Source organism: Furipterus horrens, unplaced genomic scaffold, assembly GCF_987537825.1.
Source record: "Furipterus horrens unplaced genomic scaffold, mFurHor1.1.pri manual_scaffold_13, whole genome shotgun sequence".
Taxonomy (NCBI): Eukaryota; Metazoa; Chordata; class Mammalia; order Chiroptera; family Furipteridae; genus Furipterus; species Furipterus horrens.
In genome coordinates, this window is record NW_028327183.1 from 52,907,985 (window position 1) to 52,927,592 (window position 19,608).

The window sequence follows — 19,608 nt, forward strand, 5'->3', positions numbered from 1 at the left end:
TCTTGATTGATATTTCATTATACTAATAACTGAGAATAGCAGTTTTTTGTGCTTTCATTTATGTGGCATATATATTTGGAGATTTATTAATGTTAAATTAGTAGCTCCTCAGTTTTTGCTGGGAAGTAGTATTTTCTTTGAACTTATCACTAATGAATTAATGCAAAATGATTATTTCTAATTTTTTACTTTGAAGATGGTAAAAATATTTGTGCGTAATTCTTTATGTGAACATAAGTTTCATTAACCTTTGTCAATAATTCAGTGCACAGTCTTGAGTTGCAAAGTAGGTTATATTAAAGTTACACTGGTTAGCAATTTCTGATTGAAACGGGTGGTACCTTTTTCCATTCTGCAGCAATGTATGACAGATTCAGTTCCTCAAGTCTTTTTTTCCTTTTTTTTTTAACATTGTAATGCTATGTCAGTTGTTTCATTGTATTGTTTTAAGAATTTCTGGTGAGCCGATTCTCAGATGTGTATTTGCTATGTGTGTATCTTTGCTAAATGTCTGATCCGATGTTTTGTTTGATCTGAGAGGAGTTTTGCCAGTTTTCTGTAACAAAATGACAGAAAAATAACAATGATGCATGTTAGAATTTCACTAATTTCTGGCCTTTCTTGTTTTATTAAATAAGTTGTTTTTTGTTATTTGAATGGTGTTTTAATAATATTTACAACTTTTATACTTTGCGCCATATAATGGACATTTTTCATTTTCATCTCTGGTATTAACATTCTCCATCAGTTTGAAAATAATATAATAAGGCCTGGTTTGTTTTTTCTATCGTTTCTCTGATCTCCTATCAAGTGGGTTGTTGCGTTGGAAGAGGTTTGTAAAGGAGACCAGATGGCAATAGGACAGGAAAGGAGGGTTCAACTCTGAAAACTCAGTGCGGAGGTAATAGGAGGGCAGTGCTCAGGCACCCTGGGTATGAATTTCAGATTATAAAATATTAAGACTCACAGTCAGATTATTTCAGTACAGAAACCATCCTGAAGTATGTTTATTTGGGCTGAGGACAGTGAAAAACGGGAAGGACTTAGGGTAGAGAAAGTAACAGGAAGGAGCCTAGGCGGTGGTCCACATTGGCTCCCTTCAAATGTTCTAGGAAAGGAGTGAGCCAAGGCGGTCATTTCCAGGCCACGCACCCATCATTTAACCAATACCCATGACCACTTTTGTTCTGAGCTGTGTTTGAAGATGATTGAGTGTGTTGTGTTTTTTCTTTGAATATTTTATTTACTAAATTTTATTATATAGAGAGAGGAAGGGGGAGAGGTAAACATGAATGTGTGGTTGCCTCTCTGGTGCCCCCAACTGAGGACCTGGCCAGCAACCCAGGCATGTGCCCTGACTGGGAATTGACTAGTGAATTTTGGGTTGGCAGGCCAGTGCTCAATCCACTGAGCCACACCTGCTGGGTCAAAATCAGATTTTAAGTACTGGCTGACCCACGTGTAAAGAGACACTGCGCATCCTATGCGGGTTCCACACCTGGGAATCTGCAGGTGTCCTGCTAGAGCTCCCGGAATCAGTTGGCTGAATGTGCCAGGTGGGTGATGCTGTCGCTTACCGTGGCCTTTGAAGATCAATAGAAGGAACAAATGAGTACTTGTCAATGCCAGGATTCCGGGGTTTGCTATTTGAGGTTTCACATTTAATTCTTACAAGAACCAGGGAAGTAGAAACTAATAATGAATGGGAACACCCAGGATTAGAGAAAAGAGTAGGTTCTCTCAGTTTACTCACCACACAAGTGTCAGATTGAAGTGGCCACATTTTAACCCAGTATTCCAGCTCCAGAGGCAGAAACAACCTCTAGCGCTGCTGTGAATCCCTCACTGGGTCATGTACAGTGTGGGGACCAGGGAGGTCAGCTAAAACTGCTGTTTCCATTGGTACAATTACTATGATTCTCCCCCTAATTGCCTGAAAAGTCAATGCACTCACCCTCTGCCACTTAGTCCTCCAGGATAACCTTCTGTTATAATTTTAAATATACGTATTCATTTTTGAAGGGAAGGGACAGAGAAAGAGCGGGATAGAAACATTGATTTGTCACTGTAAATGCTCACCGAGTAGGAACCAAATCCACAAGACAGGCATGTGCCCTGAGTGCAAATGTATGCACGGATCATTCGCTTTGTATGATGATGCCCAATCAACTGACCACACTGTCAGCACACAGGGATCCTCCTTTTAGATGGAGCTACCGTTTGCCTTTCTGTTGACCCTACCTCGGAGTTCGATCCATCGCAGGTCTTGGTAATTTTCTCAATCTCTGCCCCTTCACCACCATTTTGGGTGTCTGGCTGTGATCCCTTTTACTCTGGTGACCTTCATGCCTTACTTTGACTTCGCGAATGTTGTTCCCATGCGGCACTGACATTCACCCTGCAGTGGATGGGCCTGCTGGATGTGAATGCTGGGACTTCACATTCGGATGTGATGCTGCTGACCTAAAGGGTCCCGTTCTCCATTTCAGGTGCCCCCCTCTTTTTCATGCAAGTGACCCACTACCCAGAATATTCTGTCTGTTTCCCTACTGGGTTTATGAGACAATTAAACTTACAAGTGTTCCCTGCAGACAGGACCATGTTCTGGGACCATGTCCTTCATAGTCTCCTGTTTCTGCATGTCAAACCTTTGGGTTGAAACATAGTCGTTCCAAACACAAACCCTCACTCAGTGCTCAGCGTCCTGGGACACACATGCGAGACCTTTTACTCCAGATTCCAGTTAGCATAGAGATAGAAGCACCCTTCTTAGGACAGAATTTTTTAAAAAAATTAAATGGCTCTGGCTGGTGTGGCTCAGTGGATTGAACCCTGGCCTATGAACCATGTGTCACTGGTTTGATTCCTAGTCAGAGCACATGCCTGACTGAGTTGCATGCCAGGTCCCCAGTTGGGAGCGTGCAAGAGGCAACCAACCACACATTGACATTTCTCTTCCTCTCTCCCTCCTCATCTCTATAAAAATAAATAAATAAAATCTAAAAAAAAAAAATGGAGGTCATTTTATAGAGAAGAATAACCATGGTCATAGCCAAGGTTCTCTAAGCACACACCAGATATTAGGCAAGTAGCACCATTGAAACTCCACACATAGAATCCTAACATCAACTTTATTCTGTACCTTGGAGGTTCCTTATCTGCCTGTTTATGTTGCTATTTGTATTTTATAATATTTTGTTAGCATGTTTTTAAAGAGTATTTCCTTTCACTAAAGACAGCAGGAAGATTCAACCCTCATATTTATAAAAGACATATTAGTAAAATGTTTCTACACATTCCATTTGTAATTCGTGCCCTGAATTGGTGAAAAATGCACATCCAGCCATTGCTATAAAAACATTGAGGGTCACTAGAATACTGAATAAAACACACAGTCTTCATTCTCTTCACTTCATGGGTAGCAAAGCTCATAGGAGAAACGTCTGAAGGTCCCGTGTTCACAGAGGGAAAATGGGAGAAGGTAGTTGGCAGTGGTAACATATTTACAAATCACAATAGGGCATTTAAATAATTGCCTTAGATTGTAACTCTGGAGTAACCAGTAATGGAGAAATGGGGAGAAGGAGAGGTGAGGGGGAGCTAATTGCATTAATATAAAACCAGATTTCTTTGTCTACTTTGCGCGCACATTCTCCTGGCTGAGGGTGTGCCCTACTCTGCAGAGTCGTGAATAAAGGCCTCGCTTTGCTGCTCAAGTCCTGTGTCCCGGTTTTTATTGTGAGCATTTCTCACACCTGTGCTTGGTGATAACTATCTCCCCCTCTTTATCTCAGATATCCGTTGTTCTCAGAAGCATTTGTGCTGAGCTGTGGAATGCCCCCTTCCTGACTTGTAAATATGCTAATACTGTTAACTCTGGCTCAAAGACCCTCTAATTACATTTGTCCTTTGCTGCTTTAATATTTTACTGGTTTGGGAGTCACCAGTTTCCTTGCTGCTTACATACATAACAACAGTTTTATTATAAATATGTACTTCATTTACATATAATTTCTAAATATGTTTGTAATTTTATCTCATTGAAAATGCCTGAAACATCATCTCACCTGATTACTTTTATATGTTTATGATAGGCAAATTTTCTTTCACTGTTGTGAGAAATGCTCACAATAAAAACCAGGACACAGGACTTGAGCAGCAAAGCGAGGCGTTTATTCACAAGTCTGCAGAGCTGGGCGCACCCTCAGCCAGGAGAACGTGCGCGCCAAGTAGACAAAGAAATCTGGTTTTATAGTAATGCAATTAGCTTCCCTTCCCTAACGCGATTAGCTCCCCCTCCCCTCTCCTCCCCTGTTTCTCCATTACTGGTTACTCCGGAGTAGCAACCTAACGCGATTATCTAAATGCTCCTACTGTGATTTGTAAATATGCTAATGCTGTCAACTCTCTTCTCAGAGATCCTCTAATTACATTTGCCCTTAGATCCTTTAATTACATTTGCCCTTTGTTACTAATGATTTTCTGGTTTGGGAGTCACTATTTCCTTGTTTCCTACACTATGATAATACAATAGTATTTATACATTCATAAAAACACTAATAATCGTGAGAATTCAAGTGTCCAATATTGTAAAAAATTTATTCATTTCTAATGCACAAATTATATCAAAACAGCAGTCCTCTATTTAATGTTTATATTATGATTCATAGTTCTTTTTTTGTTTCAAAAAAAAAGACTGCTATAGTCTTGTATTATACTTGTCACATACATATATAATAGTCTAAGTAGGTCATTTGTACAACAAATTTTTCAAGACTGTAACTCAGGAATGCCTCTTATTATGACTCACTGTTTGGGCCTCAGATAATGAGTTTTTATCAGTATGAATTCAAGTCGCTGGGCCAGGACAAGATGAAAACTTCCTTTAGTCAATTTCATGATGTGTCTTTTGTGACGACGTGTCATGTCCCATGGGCTCTAGCAGCAGATGGCGATTTTTTTGCTGAAGGGATCTTGGAAAAGGCCCAATCACCACCTTGGTCTCTGTAACCTATGTTACCCAGAATAATAACATGCGAGGAACACCGCCCCTCCCAGCTACTGCAGGTTCGGAACAGGCGTTGCCATTGGCGCTCACTGCGTAAGGCGGGACTTCCGGCGCAAGAACGGCCACTTTGTCTTCAGCCAAAGTGGGTTTGACCACGTTCTCAGAACCTCTGGGTGGCTGGGTGCTGCTGGAAATGCGGGGGCGGGGACGGCGCCAGAGTCGTGGTCCACGGAGCACACAGGGGACCCAGGAGATGGGCGACCCTGACAGGGTCAAGAGAACTACGGCCGCCATGTCCCTGGTGTCCTCGCCTCCCGCCGTTACTTTCTCGCCTCCCCGACAGGGACCGTTGGCGGCCTCGCTCCGACGCCTCGCTGAGGTGAGTGCGCGGCCTTCCGCATTCCCTCCTTCACAGCGTCACCGCGCGAACCGTGTATCCCTGGGTGCGCGTCCTGTCAGGCTTCTCGTCAGGCATCGTGAGGAGGGTCATGGGAAGAGGAGTGTCGCGGTTTCTGAGGGCACAGCAAGCACAGTGCACAGTGAACAAGGGGCTTTTGTATCTAAAATTCCCATTTGGATCTGGGTGGTGATTAGTGACGGAAAGATCAGTAATCAGGCAGGAACGGAGGAGCTCAGATCCTCCTGCTGGGCTTTGCCGGGCTGTGGGATCCATCAGAACACGAGCTATTATGGATCCTGCTTGGAACATCCCGAGCACTCTCTGGATGCCGTAGGCCTGGTTTTGGGTGAGTCCGGAGAACACCAGCACTACGGAGCAGGAAGGTGACAGCTGAGGGAGAGGATATGTGGTCTGAAGTCGTGAAGGAGGCAGACATTCCACAACGGCGAGCACTAGCAGAGGAAGTGAGAGATGACTGTGCCCGGTACCGGTTTGGGGGACTTAAGTGTAAAGCATAAGGTCGTGTTTGGCTGTGACTTTGAGACATGATCTGGGAGACTGAGTGGCATTGCTTGTGGGGAAAAATGGGACCCTACAGTCACGTTCTAATGCTTATAGGGCGTTTATCTGCTCTCCGCTCCCCTCTAGGCCCCAAACAGCAGCTGTTGCTGAGCGTGAGTAGAGTAATTAATGGGGCTGTGATGACAGAGCGGCCAGCACTGGTATTAGGGCCTGGTGTCCCAGTGAACTGGGGAGCCCTGGAGGAAATTGAGCGTGGAGACGATTTGTAAGAAGTAGTATTGTGGTTCTCAGATGAGACAGCTCTTGTCATTTGTTTCACTTTTGACAGGTTGGTGTGACCTTTGGGGACATTGCCCTGTACTTCTCCAGGAAGGAATGGTGCCTCCTGGATGACACTCAGAGACGCCTGTACCTGGGTGTGATGCTGGAGAACTTTGACCTTATATCCTCGCTGGGTAAGACCCTCACTTTGGCCAGTTACATGGGCTTGTCTTTGTGTTTCCCATGCCCCCTGTTCTCTAGAGGGTGCTCTCTCCTCACATGTGGATGGTAAGCCCTGCTTGATTTTCCAGGTTTCTGAGCAGTTGCTTCTTCATAGGTGATTTGTGTGTACTTTCTTTTTCTGCCCCTGCAATTCCAGTACCTGTTGTACTGAACTCCTGTACTATGTGATATTTTTTCATATTTTTTCTCTTATCAGTAGGCCTTACTATTTCACACCTTACTGTGGGGTTGGGTAGGGTTTCTCAAAGAAGAGAGATTAAACTTTAGCCATAAAAGAAAAAAAATTCAATAAGTGTATGTATATTAAAATTAGGCCCTGGCTGGGTGGCTAAGTTGGTTGGAATATTGTCCCATGCACTAAAAGCTGTGGGTTCAATCCCCAGTCAGAGCACATGCCTAGGTTGAGGGTTTAATACCAAGCCAAGGCAGGTAAGGGAGGCAACTGATCAATGTTTTTCTCTCACACTGATGTCTCGCTCTCTTTCTCACCTTCCCTCCCTCCCTCCTTTCTTACTTTGTCTTGTTTTAAAATCAATAAACATATCCTCAGGTGAGGATATTTTTTAAATATGTTTTTATTTTAATTTTATTTTTAATTTTGTTTATTTGTTTCTACAGAGAGGGGAAGGGAGAAAGAGAGGGAGAGAAACATCAGTGTGTGGTTGCCTCTCATGCGCCCCTAACTGGGGACCTGGTGTGCAACTTCGGCATGTGCCCTGACTGGGAATAGAACCAGCAACACTTGGTTCACAGGCCAGCACTCAATCCACTGAGCCACAGAAGCCAGGGCAGGAATTTTTTTTTTAATGTGTGCATTTTACCCTGTCCAGGTGGCTTGGTTGAAGCATCATCCCATACACCAAAAGGTTGCTGGTTTGATTCCCACCTTGGGAGCATACAGGAGGCATCTGGTTCCTCTCTCTCATCCATGTTTTCTTCTCTCTCCCCTTTCCTCTCTCTCTAAAATCAATAAACGTATCCTTGGGTAAGGATTTTTTAAAAATAAGGAGGCACAAAGTCAAGCCACATAATCAAAGAAGGTACCTATAACTCATATAGCAAAGGATTGTCTAAGGGTTTTTAAATATAGTATCCTATAAAAAATAAGAAAAGACCACCTGATTAAAAAAAAAAAAAAAAAAAAAAAAGCAAGATATAACCAGGACTTTTGCAGCCAAGGACACATGTATAACCAATAAATTTTAAAAGATGGTAATAATTAGGGCAGTTCAAATTATGACAGTGCAATAACATCTATATCCAAGTAGATTGGTAAAAATTAACTCTGGCAATACCAAGGGCTCAGGAGGTTGTAGCTAGGATAGTGAGATCTCTTCCACATTGTTCTTACATATGTAAATTGGTATAACTGTTCTGGAAAATAACTTGGCTATCTTGAAAATGTGTACATTTGTATACCTTTTTTGATACCCAACAGATCCACTCAAGAAATGCTTACAGTCAGGAACAAGACTAGTATGCCTACTCTCAGCACTATTATTTAGCATAGTAATGAATGCCCTGGCTGGTTTGGCTCAGTGGATTGAGCGTCGGCCTGTGAGCTAAGTGTCGCTGGTTCGATCTTCCAGTCAGGGCACATCAGAGAAGGAAAACTCTGACTCCAAAAAACCTCTGCTGCCTTGCGGCATACCTCTTCAGGGGAAAGGCTAAGGGAGTAAACCCCGACAGAAAATCCGGAGCTGGAGTCCCTAAGGCGGTTTGACGTTGTAGTCAACACCGGCAACTCCTGCGGCGCACCTGAAGCCAAGCTGTATTGACTCCGTCTTTCCCTTGGACCCTTCAGCTGGGAAGAGAGGGGGGGTCTGCTGCATGGGCAACAGCAGACCCTCCATATCACCCTGCCCAGGCTCTGTAGCTTCAGCTTCACTGGAGAGGACACTCCAGCGTCATCGCAAGATGTCGATTCAACACGGGAGGAGACAGATACCGTGTCACTCCCGAGTCGGACTGCACAGCCATTCTCGGCGGTGCAGATAGACTCTTAAGAAGCTACACCATCGTCTCTCGAGACGGACGGCTGCCGACGATGTACTGAACTCATAGGGAAGGATTCGTGGTTGGTAATGTTGCAGGAAGCCTAGTGAATACCACCTTGGTTAGTGAGAAAAAGCCTATCTTTCTATTCCTGTTGTCATTTGTGCATATTTGTTTGGGAAATTCTTTCTGCATTTTTTTTGGCTAATGAGTTTTGAATATCATGTGTATTTAATAGATGCCTTTTCACCTAGTGATACAAGGCTTTTAATATTGGCATAATTTTAACTCCCAAATGTTGATTTTGCTCTTCTTTTTGTGCCCTTTCAGTGCTTTTGGCAACACTGCGTTTAGTGTGTCTGGTGTTGCCAGTTTTGCAGGAGGCTCAGATGCTGGTTGCTAGTGTTATTGAGAAAGTAATTTTAAGTAAGTCATGAAGAGTTTTTTTTAGACTCAGTTGTTGCTTTGTTAATAGCCTACAGAATAGTGTGGACATAAGTTTGTATTTACCAGTAAATGAATTTGCGTGACATTTTCTGACCCGAATCTACATCTTCAAGCCATACATGTATACATTCTGCAAGTGTTTATCTCCCATCCTGAGTTTGCCTTCTTTTTCCCCTTTTCTTAATACATTTTTCAATTTCTATTTTTAGATAGAAAGGAAGGAAGGGAAAATTGTGAGAACCGCCAATATGGGAGAGAAACATTGATCCTTTGCTTATCTCTCCAGCCCCAACCAGAGTCTGAAACAGGAACCCAGTCAAGTGCCCTGATCCAACAGGCCACCTGTAGGATTACAGGGTGACTTACACCAGCTGAGCCACACTGGGCAGGGCTGCCTTTTCTTTCAGTTGTTCTTCTGTAGAGAAGCCTTTTCCTTTGTTGTAGGTTGAACTGCTTATATATGCTCTTTGCATTGTGGTTGTTGTCATGTTTAGAAGATTATTAGTAGTGGGTTCAGCATCTTCCTGGAAACCAAAAGGTCATCCGGTTGGATTCCCAGTCAGGGGACATGCGTGGGTTGCTGGCTGGGTCACCATTTGGGGGTGTGGGACAGGCAACAAATTGATGCTTGTCTTGCACATTGATGAATCTCCCCATGTCTCCCTCTTTTCCTCTTCCTGGAAATAAATAAATATAATCTTTTACAAAAATTAGTATATAGATGAAAATGAAATAAAAATCTCTAAAGCATCTTTTCTAGGTTGCCTTTAAAGTGATTTAAGTCTTAGGACTGGCATTTAATTTTCCATATGGTTTGAGCTAATTTTTATCAGTGATTTTCACTTTTGTGATTTACATGTGATTATCTATTTCTCCCAGCACTGTTAGGTAGGAAAACCACTTTTTTCTTATGTCTTGAAGTTTTTGTCAAAGATTAGTTGAATATCGGTGTCTGTGTTTATTTCTTGTTGTGGTATGCTATTCTATTGGTCTGTGTTTCTGTGTTGATTTTAATAACACACTGGTTCCTCTGGCTTTGTAAGATTCAAGTCAGGAAGTGTGATGCCAACAAGATTTGTTTTTGCTCAGGATTGCTTTTGCTATCAAAGTCTTTTGAGGATCTGTACATTACAGGATTCTTTTTTGATTTGTGTCTAAAATACCATTAGAATTTCCAAAATTGCATTTATCTGTAGATTGATTTGGGTAATGTAGACCCTTTATTAAATTTTAAAATTCAAATTAAATCTTACATTTGAACACTAGCAGTCTTTCAGGCATTTGCCTTTACATCATTTTCTTTAAGCACTGTATTGTCCTGTTTAATATTCATATTTTTATCTTTTTCAGTTGAATTTATCCATATGTATTTTATTGTTTTTGATGCTATTGTCATGTTGATTTTCTTCTTTATTTCTTTATTTTCTTCTTAACCCTGACGTGAGGTTATGTACATTGATTTTATAGATGAAGTAAGGGAGAGAGAGAGAGAATCATGTTATGTGACAGAGAAACATCGATGGGTTACCTCCTACATGTGCCTCATCCTGGAACCCAGCAAGCAGCCTATTTAAGTTCACTGACCTGGAATCATACAAACTGAGCCACCTGGCCATGACTCTTCATTTCTTTATCAAATAATTTATGATTAATGTGTAGAAATGGAACTGAGATTTGTTTGTTGATTTTTGTATCCAGTCACTTTTCTCCATTTATTTATGTATTTCTTTAATTTATTTTTTGTTTTTTTTCTAAGTATATTTTATTGGTTATGCTCTTACAGTTATATGAGTTTTTTATTTTTCCCATGCTGCCCTCCACCCATTGTCACTTCCCTCCAATGTCCCACCCTTCTTAGTTCCTGGGACATACCTGTATGTTCTTTGGCTTCTCCCTTTCCTATATATTCTTAACATCCCTCTGTCTATTTTGTATGTATGTACCAATTATACTTCTTAATCCCTTCACCATTTCCCCATTCCTACCCTTCCCCATCCTGTCTGATAACCCGCCCAGTGATTCTCATACCTATGATTTTCTTCCTCTTCTGGTTGTTTGCTTAGGGTTTTGTGTTTTTGTTTTTGTTTTAGATTCTGCTGATAGTTGTGAGTTCATTCTCATATTAATGTTCACAGTATTGAGCCTCTTCTTTTCTTAAATAAGTCTTTTAAACATTTAGTATAATAATGGCTTGGTGATGATGAAATCCTTGTCTGGGAAGCACTTTATCTGCCTTTCTATTCTAAATGGTAGTTTCTGGATGGAGTAATCTTGGTTCTAGGTCCTTGATTTTAATCACTTTCAATAGTTGCTGCATTCCATTTTTGCCTGCTGAGTGTCTTTTGAGAAATCAGCTAATGTCCTTTTTTTTAAAAAAGAAAAGATTTTATTTATCTCTTTTTAAACGGAGGAGAAGGAAGGGAGAAAAAAAGGGAGAGATACATCAATGTGTGGTTGCATCCTGCATGCCCCCAACAGAGGACTTAGCGTGCAACCCAGTCATACGCCCTGACTGGTAATTGAATCGGCGACCCTTTGGTTCACATAGCGGCACTCAATCCACTCATCCACACCAGCAGTACTGATAGCCTTATAGGAGTAGATAATTCTCTTCTTTTCTCTTGCTGCTTTTAAGATTCTGTATCTTTAACCTTTGGGTTATTAATTATGATGTGTTTTGGTGTGTTCCTCCATGGGTCTAGCTTCTTTGGGATTCTCTGTGCTTGCTGAATTTCTATGTGTGTTTCATTTACCAAGGTAGGAAAGTTTTCCTTCATTGTTTTCAATGTCTTGCTCTTTCTCTTCTCCTTCTGCCACCCCTATGATTTATATGTTGACACGTTTAAAGTTGTCCCAGAAGTTCCTATCCTGTTGGTTTTTCAATTTTTGTTTCTTGATTCTGTACTGGTTCACTGTTTATTTCTTCCCTAGGTTCCAAATTGTTGATTTGAACCCAAGCTTTCTTCCTTTCACTGTTTGTTCCGTGTGGATTTCCTTTGTTTCACTTAGCCTAGCCTTCATTTCTTTCCTTATGTATTTGTCGTAGTTAATCTTGCCTGTTGAGACTTATGAGCATTGTTATCACCATTATTTTGAACTCTGTCTCTGTTAGGTTGCCTACTTCCTCATTGCTTAGTTCTCCCACTGAAACCTTGATCTGCTCTCTCTTTTGGGCCATACCTCTCTGTCTCCTCAACTTGACAGCCTCCCTCTGTTTGCCTCTTTGTCTTTGGTATAGCTGTTATACCAGTAAAGTTGTAAGTGGTAGAGCCTTAGATATTCATCAGTGTGGGGAGACCCATTTCACCACGTTGTGGTGCTCTCTGTGTGGGACAGGTCTCAGAGGGAACAATGGCACTTGCTCTCGCATCTCATTTAGACTGGTGCACCTCTATGTGTTGCCTGGGTTATGTTTCCCAGAGTGGATGGGTTTGCACACATTCTAGGAATGTAAGGGCCTCTACACAAATGGATTATACGGAGAGACTGACAGTTTCTTCCACCACCTCAAACCTCACTGGTTTTCAGAGTCAGAAGCAATGAGGCTTATTGTCCCCAGCACTAGAGTCATGAGCTGCAGACCAGTCTGGTGCTGTGATCACTCACCAGGTATCTCTCCAGACACATTTAATGTATTATTGTTCTTTCCTCTGTCTGACAATAGCTACTGCCTTGCTGCAAATGCTGCCACCACACTGCATCCTCTTCGCCCCTCCTGTCAGGATGAGTATTGCTTCCTTATATCTTTTTTTGTTGGACTTACATGTAGTTCAATTTTCTGGTAGTTCTGGTGGTTTTTACCTTTGAGGTAGTTGTATATCTTTTCGTTGTCTAAGGTGGTGAAGGTGTGGACCTAACCCTCCATTTTGGCTGGAAGTTCTGTTTATGTATTTATAAAAATTTTTATTTATTGATTTCGGAAAGGAATGGAGCCTGACGCAGAGAGAAAAGGGAAACATTGTTCTGCCGTTTCAACTACCTCTGCAGTCATAGCCCAATGCGTGTTCCCTCATGGGGTACTGTTGTACAATCTAGATGTATTGGGACCTGACCAAGGCTCTGAATTTTTTATAATTTCAGAAGATTACTGTGGGAATTTGACAGTTTTTTCTTCATAGGGTCACATCATGTGCCAGCATCTCCTATGATGATGCATTGTGGTTTGTGGTGTTGGGTGTAATCTCATGTCTTAAATTGTTCTTTAAATTATTTGAGTCTTTTGTTTAATTAAAGATTTGCCAAATGTATGTATCTTTTAAAAAATTTGCTCTTAGATATTTTTGTCTATTCTCTGTTTTCCTTTTTTTTTTTTCTTTGCTAGCTTTGGGTTTACTTTCTTGTTGTTTTTAAAGTTTTCTGAACTAGTGGGTTACTTATTTCAGATCTTTTTTTTTAATGTAGACATCACTATAAAATTTCCTCTTAGAATTGCATTTTATACATCAGCTTTTGTAGATTGTGTTTTTATATACTATGCCCCTAGAAATTTTTAAAAGATTTTATTTATTTATTTTTGATTATTTTGTATACTGATTTGTTTTGTAAAATGATTTTTGCTGGTGATTTTCAAAAGACTTCATAAATCCTCTCATTCTCTTTACAATTTATTTTGGTAACATTTCCACTGCATCCAAGCATTTTGCCTTTTGACTCTCTACCAGATATCCCTTTATTTTTTGGATGTCACAATTCACATTTTTTTATATAGTGTATCTAATAGGGCACAGAATGGTAGCTTCATTATTTTTACTAGATTCAATTTTAAACCTTTATGATAGCTGCGTAGTATGCCTTCTACCAATCTGGTGGTAATGTATAGCGAGTCTGATTTTGTTCTCACTTTTCATAGTGAGAATTATACTTACCCATCTATTTGAGTTTCTATTTAGTCCACTTATTGATATTGAAGAATTTTATTATTATTATTATTTTTGGCATTTTTAATAAGGTTGAATGGCAGTGAAATTCTTTAGTGTTTGTCTGGGAAAGTATTTCTTTCTGAAGAACAGGATTTCCAAATAAAATATTAATGGTTTTCATTTAGTGTTTGTCTTCAACTCATTCACTGTTTTAAAATTAAATAAATTTTCTACCTATCTGGCTCCTTTTCTCCCTTTTTTTTTCTCTGTCTCTGCCCTCGACACACACACACACACACCCACCCACCCACCAGTGATTCACATCATGCAAAGATCAGGTATCCCGATGGCGTTACTTTATTCACCTTGCCATATTTTAAAATTGTATTTCCCTTTTTTAATTTCTCTTCCATTGATGATTTCAAATGATATGTCATGTAATTTGTCAACAGCACCATTTCTCTTTTTATTATATATATATATAATGTATAACTGATACCCTCCTATTGTTTCCATGTCAGTAGTCAGCATCTCCTTTACGTTGCTTCCATTTGTATCCTCTGGTTGCTCATGCATATTTTTGAAAGTAAATATTTTCGATTTCTTATCAGGTTGTCATAGAATTGCATTTCTTTGGTATCAGTTATTGTGAAATTCTTATGTTCTCTTGGTAGAGGCCTTATTTATAGCATTTCTTTTAACTATGTAATGATGTCTAAGCATTTGAGGAAGCAGAAACTCCTTTCAATTTTATGGCTACAGAAATAATTCATTAAGTCTGGTTGTGTGGTTCGCTCAGTTGCTATTGAGTTTGAGTCTTGAGACAGCCCCAGCGGCCTACTCCTTGATGCTACGTGAGTTGAGGTCAGAATGACAAAATATGTGCAAGTCCAATCTGCTTTCTCAGAATTTCTATTCACTGATAGTTGAGTGTTTAGGAGTCTTTGGTGGCAAATACTGTGGGAGACAACCTGACTTATTTGTGTTCTTTGAGATCTAGGGTGTCGACAAAGAGATTTATTTTGAATTTCATGCCAACAAACTGTATAGGGCCCTCTGATGAGTAAACTATGGGAGCTTCAAAGATGTTGCAGGGGCTTCTGTGGTTCTTAAAAATGAAAATTCCGCCAGAGACTCAACGGTTTGGCTGAACTTGAATACAACAAGGATGCCATCCTGTTAAACCAAGCACACCATTGTCCGGGGGCAGCCAGCCGACCTGGAGTTTGCCAGATCCTTCACCATGTGGGAAGGCCACCCTCCCCTCCATACCCCCACTCTTATTAGGGATTTCTGGACCCAAGGGTAGGTAGGACGATGACCATGTCCAGCTTGAAGCAGTTAGAGGAGCTCAAGACCTTCGCCCATTGTTCTTTATAAGATTATAAAGGGTCTTAAGTCTGAGAAGGAGGGATTATTTTTTATTGTTTTTAAAAAAGTTTATTTTTTTATAAAAGAATAATATAGAAAAGGGCAAAGACAGAGAACTTGTATGTACGACTGACCCATGGGCATGGACTGGGGGGGGGTGGGATTGCTGGGGGAGGGGTGGTGCTGGGCTGAGGTGAGCAAAGGGGAAAAAATTGAAACTATTGTAGCAATATAATCAATAAAATATACTTACAAAAAAAAATTCCAGTGTTTGTCACAGAACACTTGAGTAACGTCAACTTGTGCGATCACAGTGGTCGACAGAGGTTGCTCTGATCCTTGTATTTGATCCTAAACATCTTCAAATGGGTTTAGTAATCCACATCCCAGTCATGTTTTCTATGAGGTTCTTTGTTTTTTGCTCTTTTGCTGCTTGTTTGTTGTTGTTGTTGTTGGTTATTAATTGCTTTTATAGTCACAAGGTAAAGGGTAGGCAAGAAAATCACTTTTTTGTTCCAGTTATTTATGCATTCATGGGTTGTTTCTTTATATGCCTTGACCGGGGATTGAACCTACAACCTTGGTGTATGGATAGGACCCTCTCATCAACTGAGTCACAATGTCAGGTCTGATTTTCTTTTTCTTAACTGTATTTTTATTTTCCATCCCTGTGGAGGATTTAGTCTGTCAGTAGCTGTCTACTTTTACTGGAAGAAGGGAAAATTGTCATACTTCTTCTTTGAGCATGTTGCTGAAGTCATTCATATAGATCTTTTTGTGTGGTGTCTTTGTGCTTTGTGGATCTACCATAATGCTGGCCACCCATGTCTTCAGGTTTTCTCTTTGCAGATGTATGACCTGTATTCCATGTAGCAGCTCCCCTGGGATTTAAGGGAAGAATCATTTGTGATTCCGCACTGAAACATGACTCCATCCATGTTGAGACTGGACCCAGATCTGTCTTGTCTTAGTGAAGGGCTGTTGGAAATGTTTTCACGCTTGGGCTTTGTTAAGGTCAAAACTAGGAATCTATTTTGTTCATCAGTATTTGGTTACCATTACTGTTCTTTTGCCCATTCCACTCATCCTTGTTTTGAGGTTGAGAAGCTTAAGTTCATGGAAAGTATTCTGCACAGCCTCACATCACCAGTGGGAAAGGTTCTACAGGAATCCCTTTGAGGACGAAGAATGAGAACTCCCTTTCCTCTATGTGTTTCATTCCATGCTTCTATTACTTGGTTAGGTCACCACCACTGACTTATACTTTTCTAACTATTAAAGTATAACAGCTATTTCTTCGGTGTGCAACTCAATTGTAGATTCATGCCAAGGTGTGAAAGATGGCCATTTGTGATGAGGATATTCCTTATATCATTTCTTTAAAAGATTTTATTCATTTATTTTTAGAGAAGGGGTAGGTAGGAAAAAGGGAGAGAGAGAAACATTAATCCGTGGTTGTCTCCAAACTCAGGACCTGACCGGCAGCACAGTAATTTCCTGTGACTGGGAATCAAACCACTGCCCCTTGCTTTCCTACTGGCACTCAATCTACTGAGCCAAACTAGCATGCATGAGGATATTTCTTCTCAAGGTAACATATACTTCACACCTTTTTTTTTCTTTCAGGCTGCTGCTGTGGAGCAGAGGATATGGAAGCACTGAATGAACAGAATGTTTCTGTAAGAGTATCAGAGGCAAAGAATCTGAAGGTAGCTTTGGCTCCCCAGAAGAGCCACCCCTGCGATAGTTGTGGGGCAGTTTGGAGAGACATTTTTCACTTCATAGAAGAGCAGGAAGCACAACACATTCAGAAACTGTTGAAATGTGGGGCATGTGGAAAACAATTTTATCTCAGTACTAAGTGTCACCAGCACCAAGAGTTTCACAAGAAAGAGAAACCTTTCATGGGAGACGTGGCCAGCATGTCACTTGCCAGGTGTTGCCATTATAATGTGTCCCAGAAGCATTTTACCTATGAAGAGGTTGGACTGGACATACTTTCAGAGTCAGAACATCCCCAGGAAGAGGCTACTCACACCCTAGACAGGCCAAACAGAGTCACAACGGCTGGAGTGACTATTCAAAGAAAAAATTTTACCTCGAATAACTGTAAAAAAGCGGTTGGCTGCAACCACACATATCTTCAGAAAAAGGGAGTTTCTAATGGAAAACAGTATTTTGTGTGCCGTGATTGTGGAAAACCTTTTACCAGAATTTCTGCTTTCTATTATCCGAAGACAGTTTACACTGGACAAAAGCTCTATCATTGCAGTGAATGTGGGAAATCTTATCGCAGTAGCACCGGCCTTCGTTATCATCAGAAAGTTCACACAGATGAAAGGCCTTATGACTGCAGTGAATGTGGGAAATCTTATCAAAGTAGCAGTGGTCTTCGTTATCATCAGAGATTTCACACAGATGAAAGGCCTTATGACTGCAGTGAATGTGGGAAATCTTTTACCTGCAAGAGTGCCCTTTATGCACATCAGAGAGTTCATACTGGGGAAAGGCCTTATGAGTGCAGTGAATGTGGGAGATCTTTTCCCTGGAGGAATGCCTTTCGTTTACATCAGAAAATTCATACTGGGGAAATGCCTTATGAGTGCAGGGAATGTGGGAAATCTTACCGAAGTAGCAGTGGCCTTCGTTATCATCAGAGATTTCACACAGATAAAAGGACTTATGAGTGCAGTGAATGTGGGAAATCTTTTACCTGGAAGAGTGCCCTTTATGCACATCAGAGAGTTCATACTGGGGAAAGGCCTTATGAGTGCAGTGAATGTGGGAGATCTTTTTCCTGGAGGAATTCCTTTCGTTTACATCAGAAAATGCATACTGGGGAAAGGCTTTATGAGTGCAGTGAATGTGGGAAATCTTTTTCCTGGAAGAATGCATTTCGTGTACATCAGAGGGTTCATACTGGGGAAAGGCCTTATGAGTGCAGGGAATGTGGGAAATCTTTTTCCTGGAAGAATACCTTTCATGTACATCAGAGAATTCATTCTGGGGAAAGGCCTTATGAGTGCAGTGAATGTGGGAAATCTTTTTACTCGAAGAATGCCTTTCGTGTACATCAGGGAGTTCATACTGGAGAAAACCCCTATGAGTGCAAGGAATGTGGAAAATCTTTTACCAGGAAATATTGCCTTCATGTGCATCGCAGAGTTCATACTGGTGAAAGGCCTTTTGAATGCAGTGAATGTGGGAAATCTTACCGCAGTAAAACTGGCCTTCATTATCATCAACAGATTTTACACAGAAAAAGGCCTTATAAGTATAAAGTATAATGTGGGAAATTGTTTATTCAAAATTCTAACCATCCTTCACATATGAGAGTTTCTATGGGCTGAATGTCTTAGAAGTGTAAGAAATGTACAGGGTTTTGTTTTGTTTTATTGTTTGTTAGTGTTTTTTAACACAGGTACGTAACTCTTTGAAGTATCGTGTGAATCAAATTTCTTACAGCCAAACGTCAGCAATAGAGAGGTTCCCCATAAAACATTTTTATATGGATATCATGTTTCCCCGTTGAACTATTTATGTGTATTCAGGTTTTTTCCCAGATCCACCTCGCTGCATATTTCTGTTAATGAATGCATTTCACCTGCACCACCTATGAGGTTTTCAGAGTTGCTGTAGTTATCAGTATACTGTGCTCACAGAAGGTCACTGTTTGCTGATTGTTGGAGAAAATTAGGAATAGGCTAATTTTTAGGTCTTGACGCTTGCCCTCTCACTAGTTGTGGAATTGACTTGACTCCGAGTTGGTCCAGAAAATGCCATCTGAGTTCAGCTGTCAGCCTGCAGGAGGATTGCCTATTTCAGTAACATGCTTTTTTGGCATACCAGAGATAATTTTTGAGTTTACAAATCACCATTGCAAGAAGTGCCTGGCTAATTTACTTTTGGTTTATAAAATAACGGGGGCCTTTATCCTAATTCTTCCTTAATCTTTGGTGCTGTATTTATTGCATGGGATGGTTGATAAACAGTTCTGGGCCCTACAAGCATAAAGATGTGAAAAACTTCATGTTTGTCCCAAACTTTCTGTGTTCCATGGGGACAGTTTGGTGCAGAAAGGAACTCAGCACTTTTTCTCAAACTTGAATTCCTGCTCCTATCCACCTAGTCAAGGTCGTGGGCTCTAGTTCTTACTAGAAGCCTCAATGCTGTGAGTTTCAGGAGACACAGAGGTCACTCTTAAGAGTGGGTAGCTATGACAACCTCAGGTATACATAGGAACAGCATGAGTTTTCTTCTGTATTTGTAAAGGAGCCCAATACTCTTGGAGGGAATCTCTAGCCCTGGTTTTGCAGTCTACTCTGTTCCATAATGTCTGCAATTCCGTTAGTGGTGGTAACTAGTTGTAGCACTTTTCTGAGCGTGCATCTAGAAATGTTTTTGCGAAACAGACTGCAGGATCGGTGTGTACAGAATTGCAGGATCTGCAGAAATATTTATCTTCTGTTGATTCATTCATTGTCCTTGAATATAATGAGAGG

The 19,608-nt window shown here is 40.8% G+C and overlaps 1 protein-coding gene across 1 annotated transcript; it reads left to right on the forward strand.

The window, feature by feature from the left end:
• Nucleotides 1–5,300: 5,300 nt before the first annotated feature.
• On the forward strand, nt 5,301–18,393 carry LOC149995309 (uncharacterized). Its single transcript, XM_090259181.1, has 4 exons — nt 5,301–5,754; nt 6,057–6,130; nt 6,259–6,385; nt 16,733–18,393. Exons 1-4 carry the CDS (start codon nt 5,301–5,303, stop codon nt 18,391–18,393), a joined length of 2,316 nt encoding a protein of 771 aa, XP_090115307.1.
• The last annotated feature ends 1,215 nt before the right edge of the window (nt 18,394–19,608 follow it).

Coding starts and splice junctions, on each gene's coding strand:
- LOC149995309 (XM_090259181.1), top strand. CDS start 5,301: ATGTCCCTGGTGTCCTCGCCTCCCGCCGTTACTTTCTCGCCTCCCCGA. Junction 5,755..6,056: donor TGCCGTAGGCCTGGTTTTGG/GTGAGTCCGGAG, acceptor GCTCCCCTCTAG/GCCCCAAACAGCAGCTGTTG. Junction 6,386..16,732: donor TGACCTTATATCCTCGCTGG/GTAAGACCCTCA, acceptor TTTTTCTTTCAG/GCTGCTGCTGTGGAGCAGAG.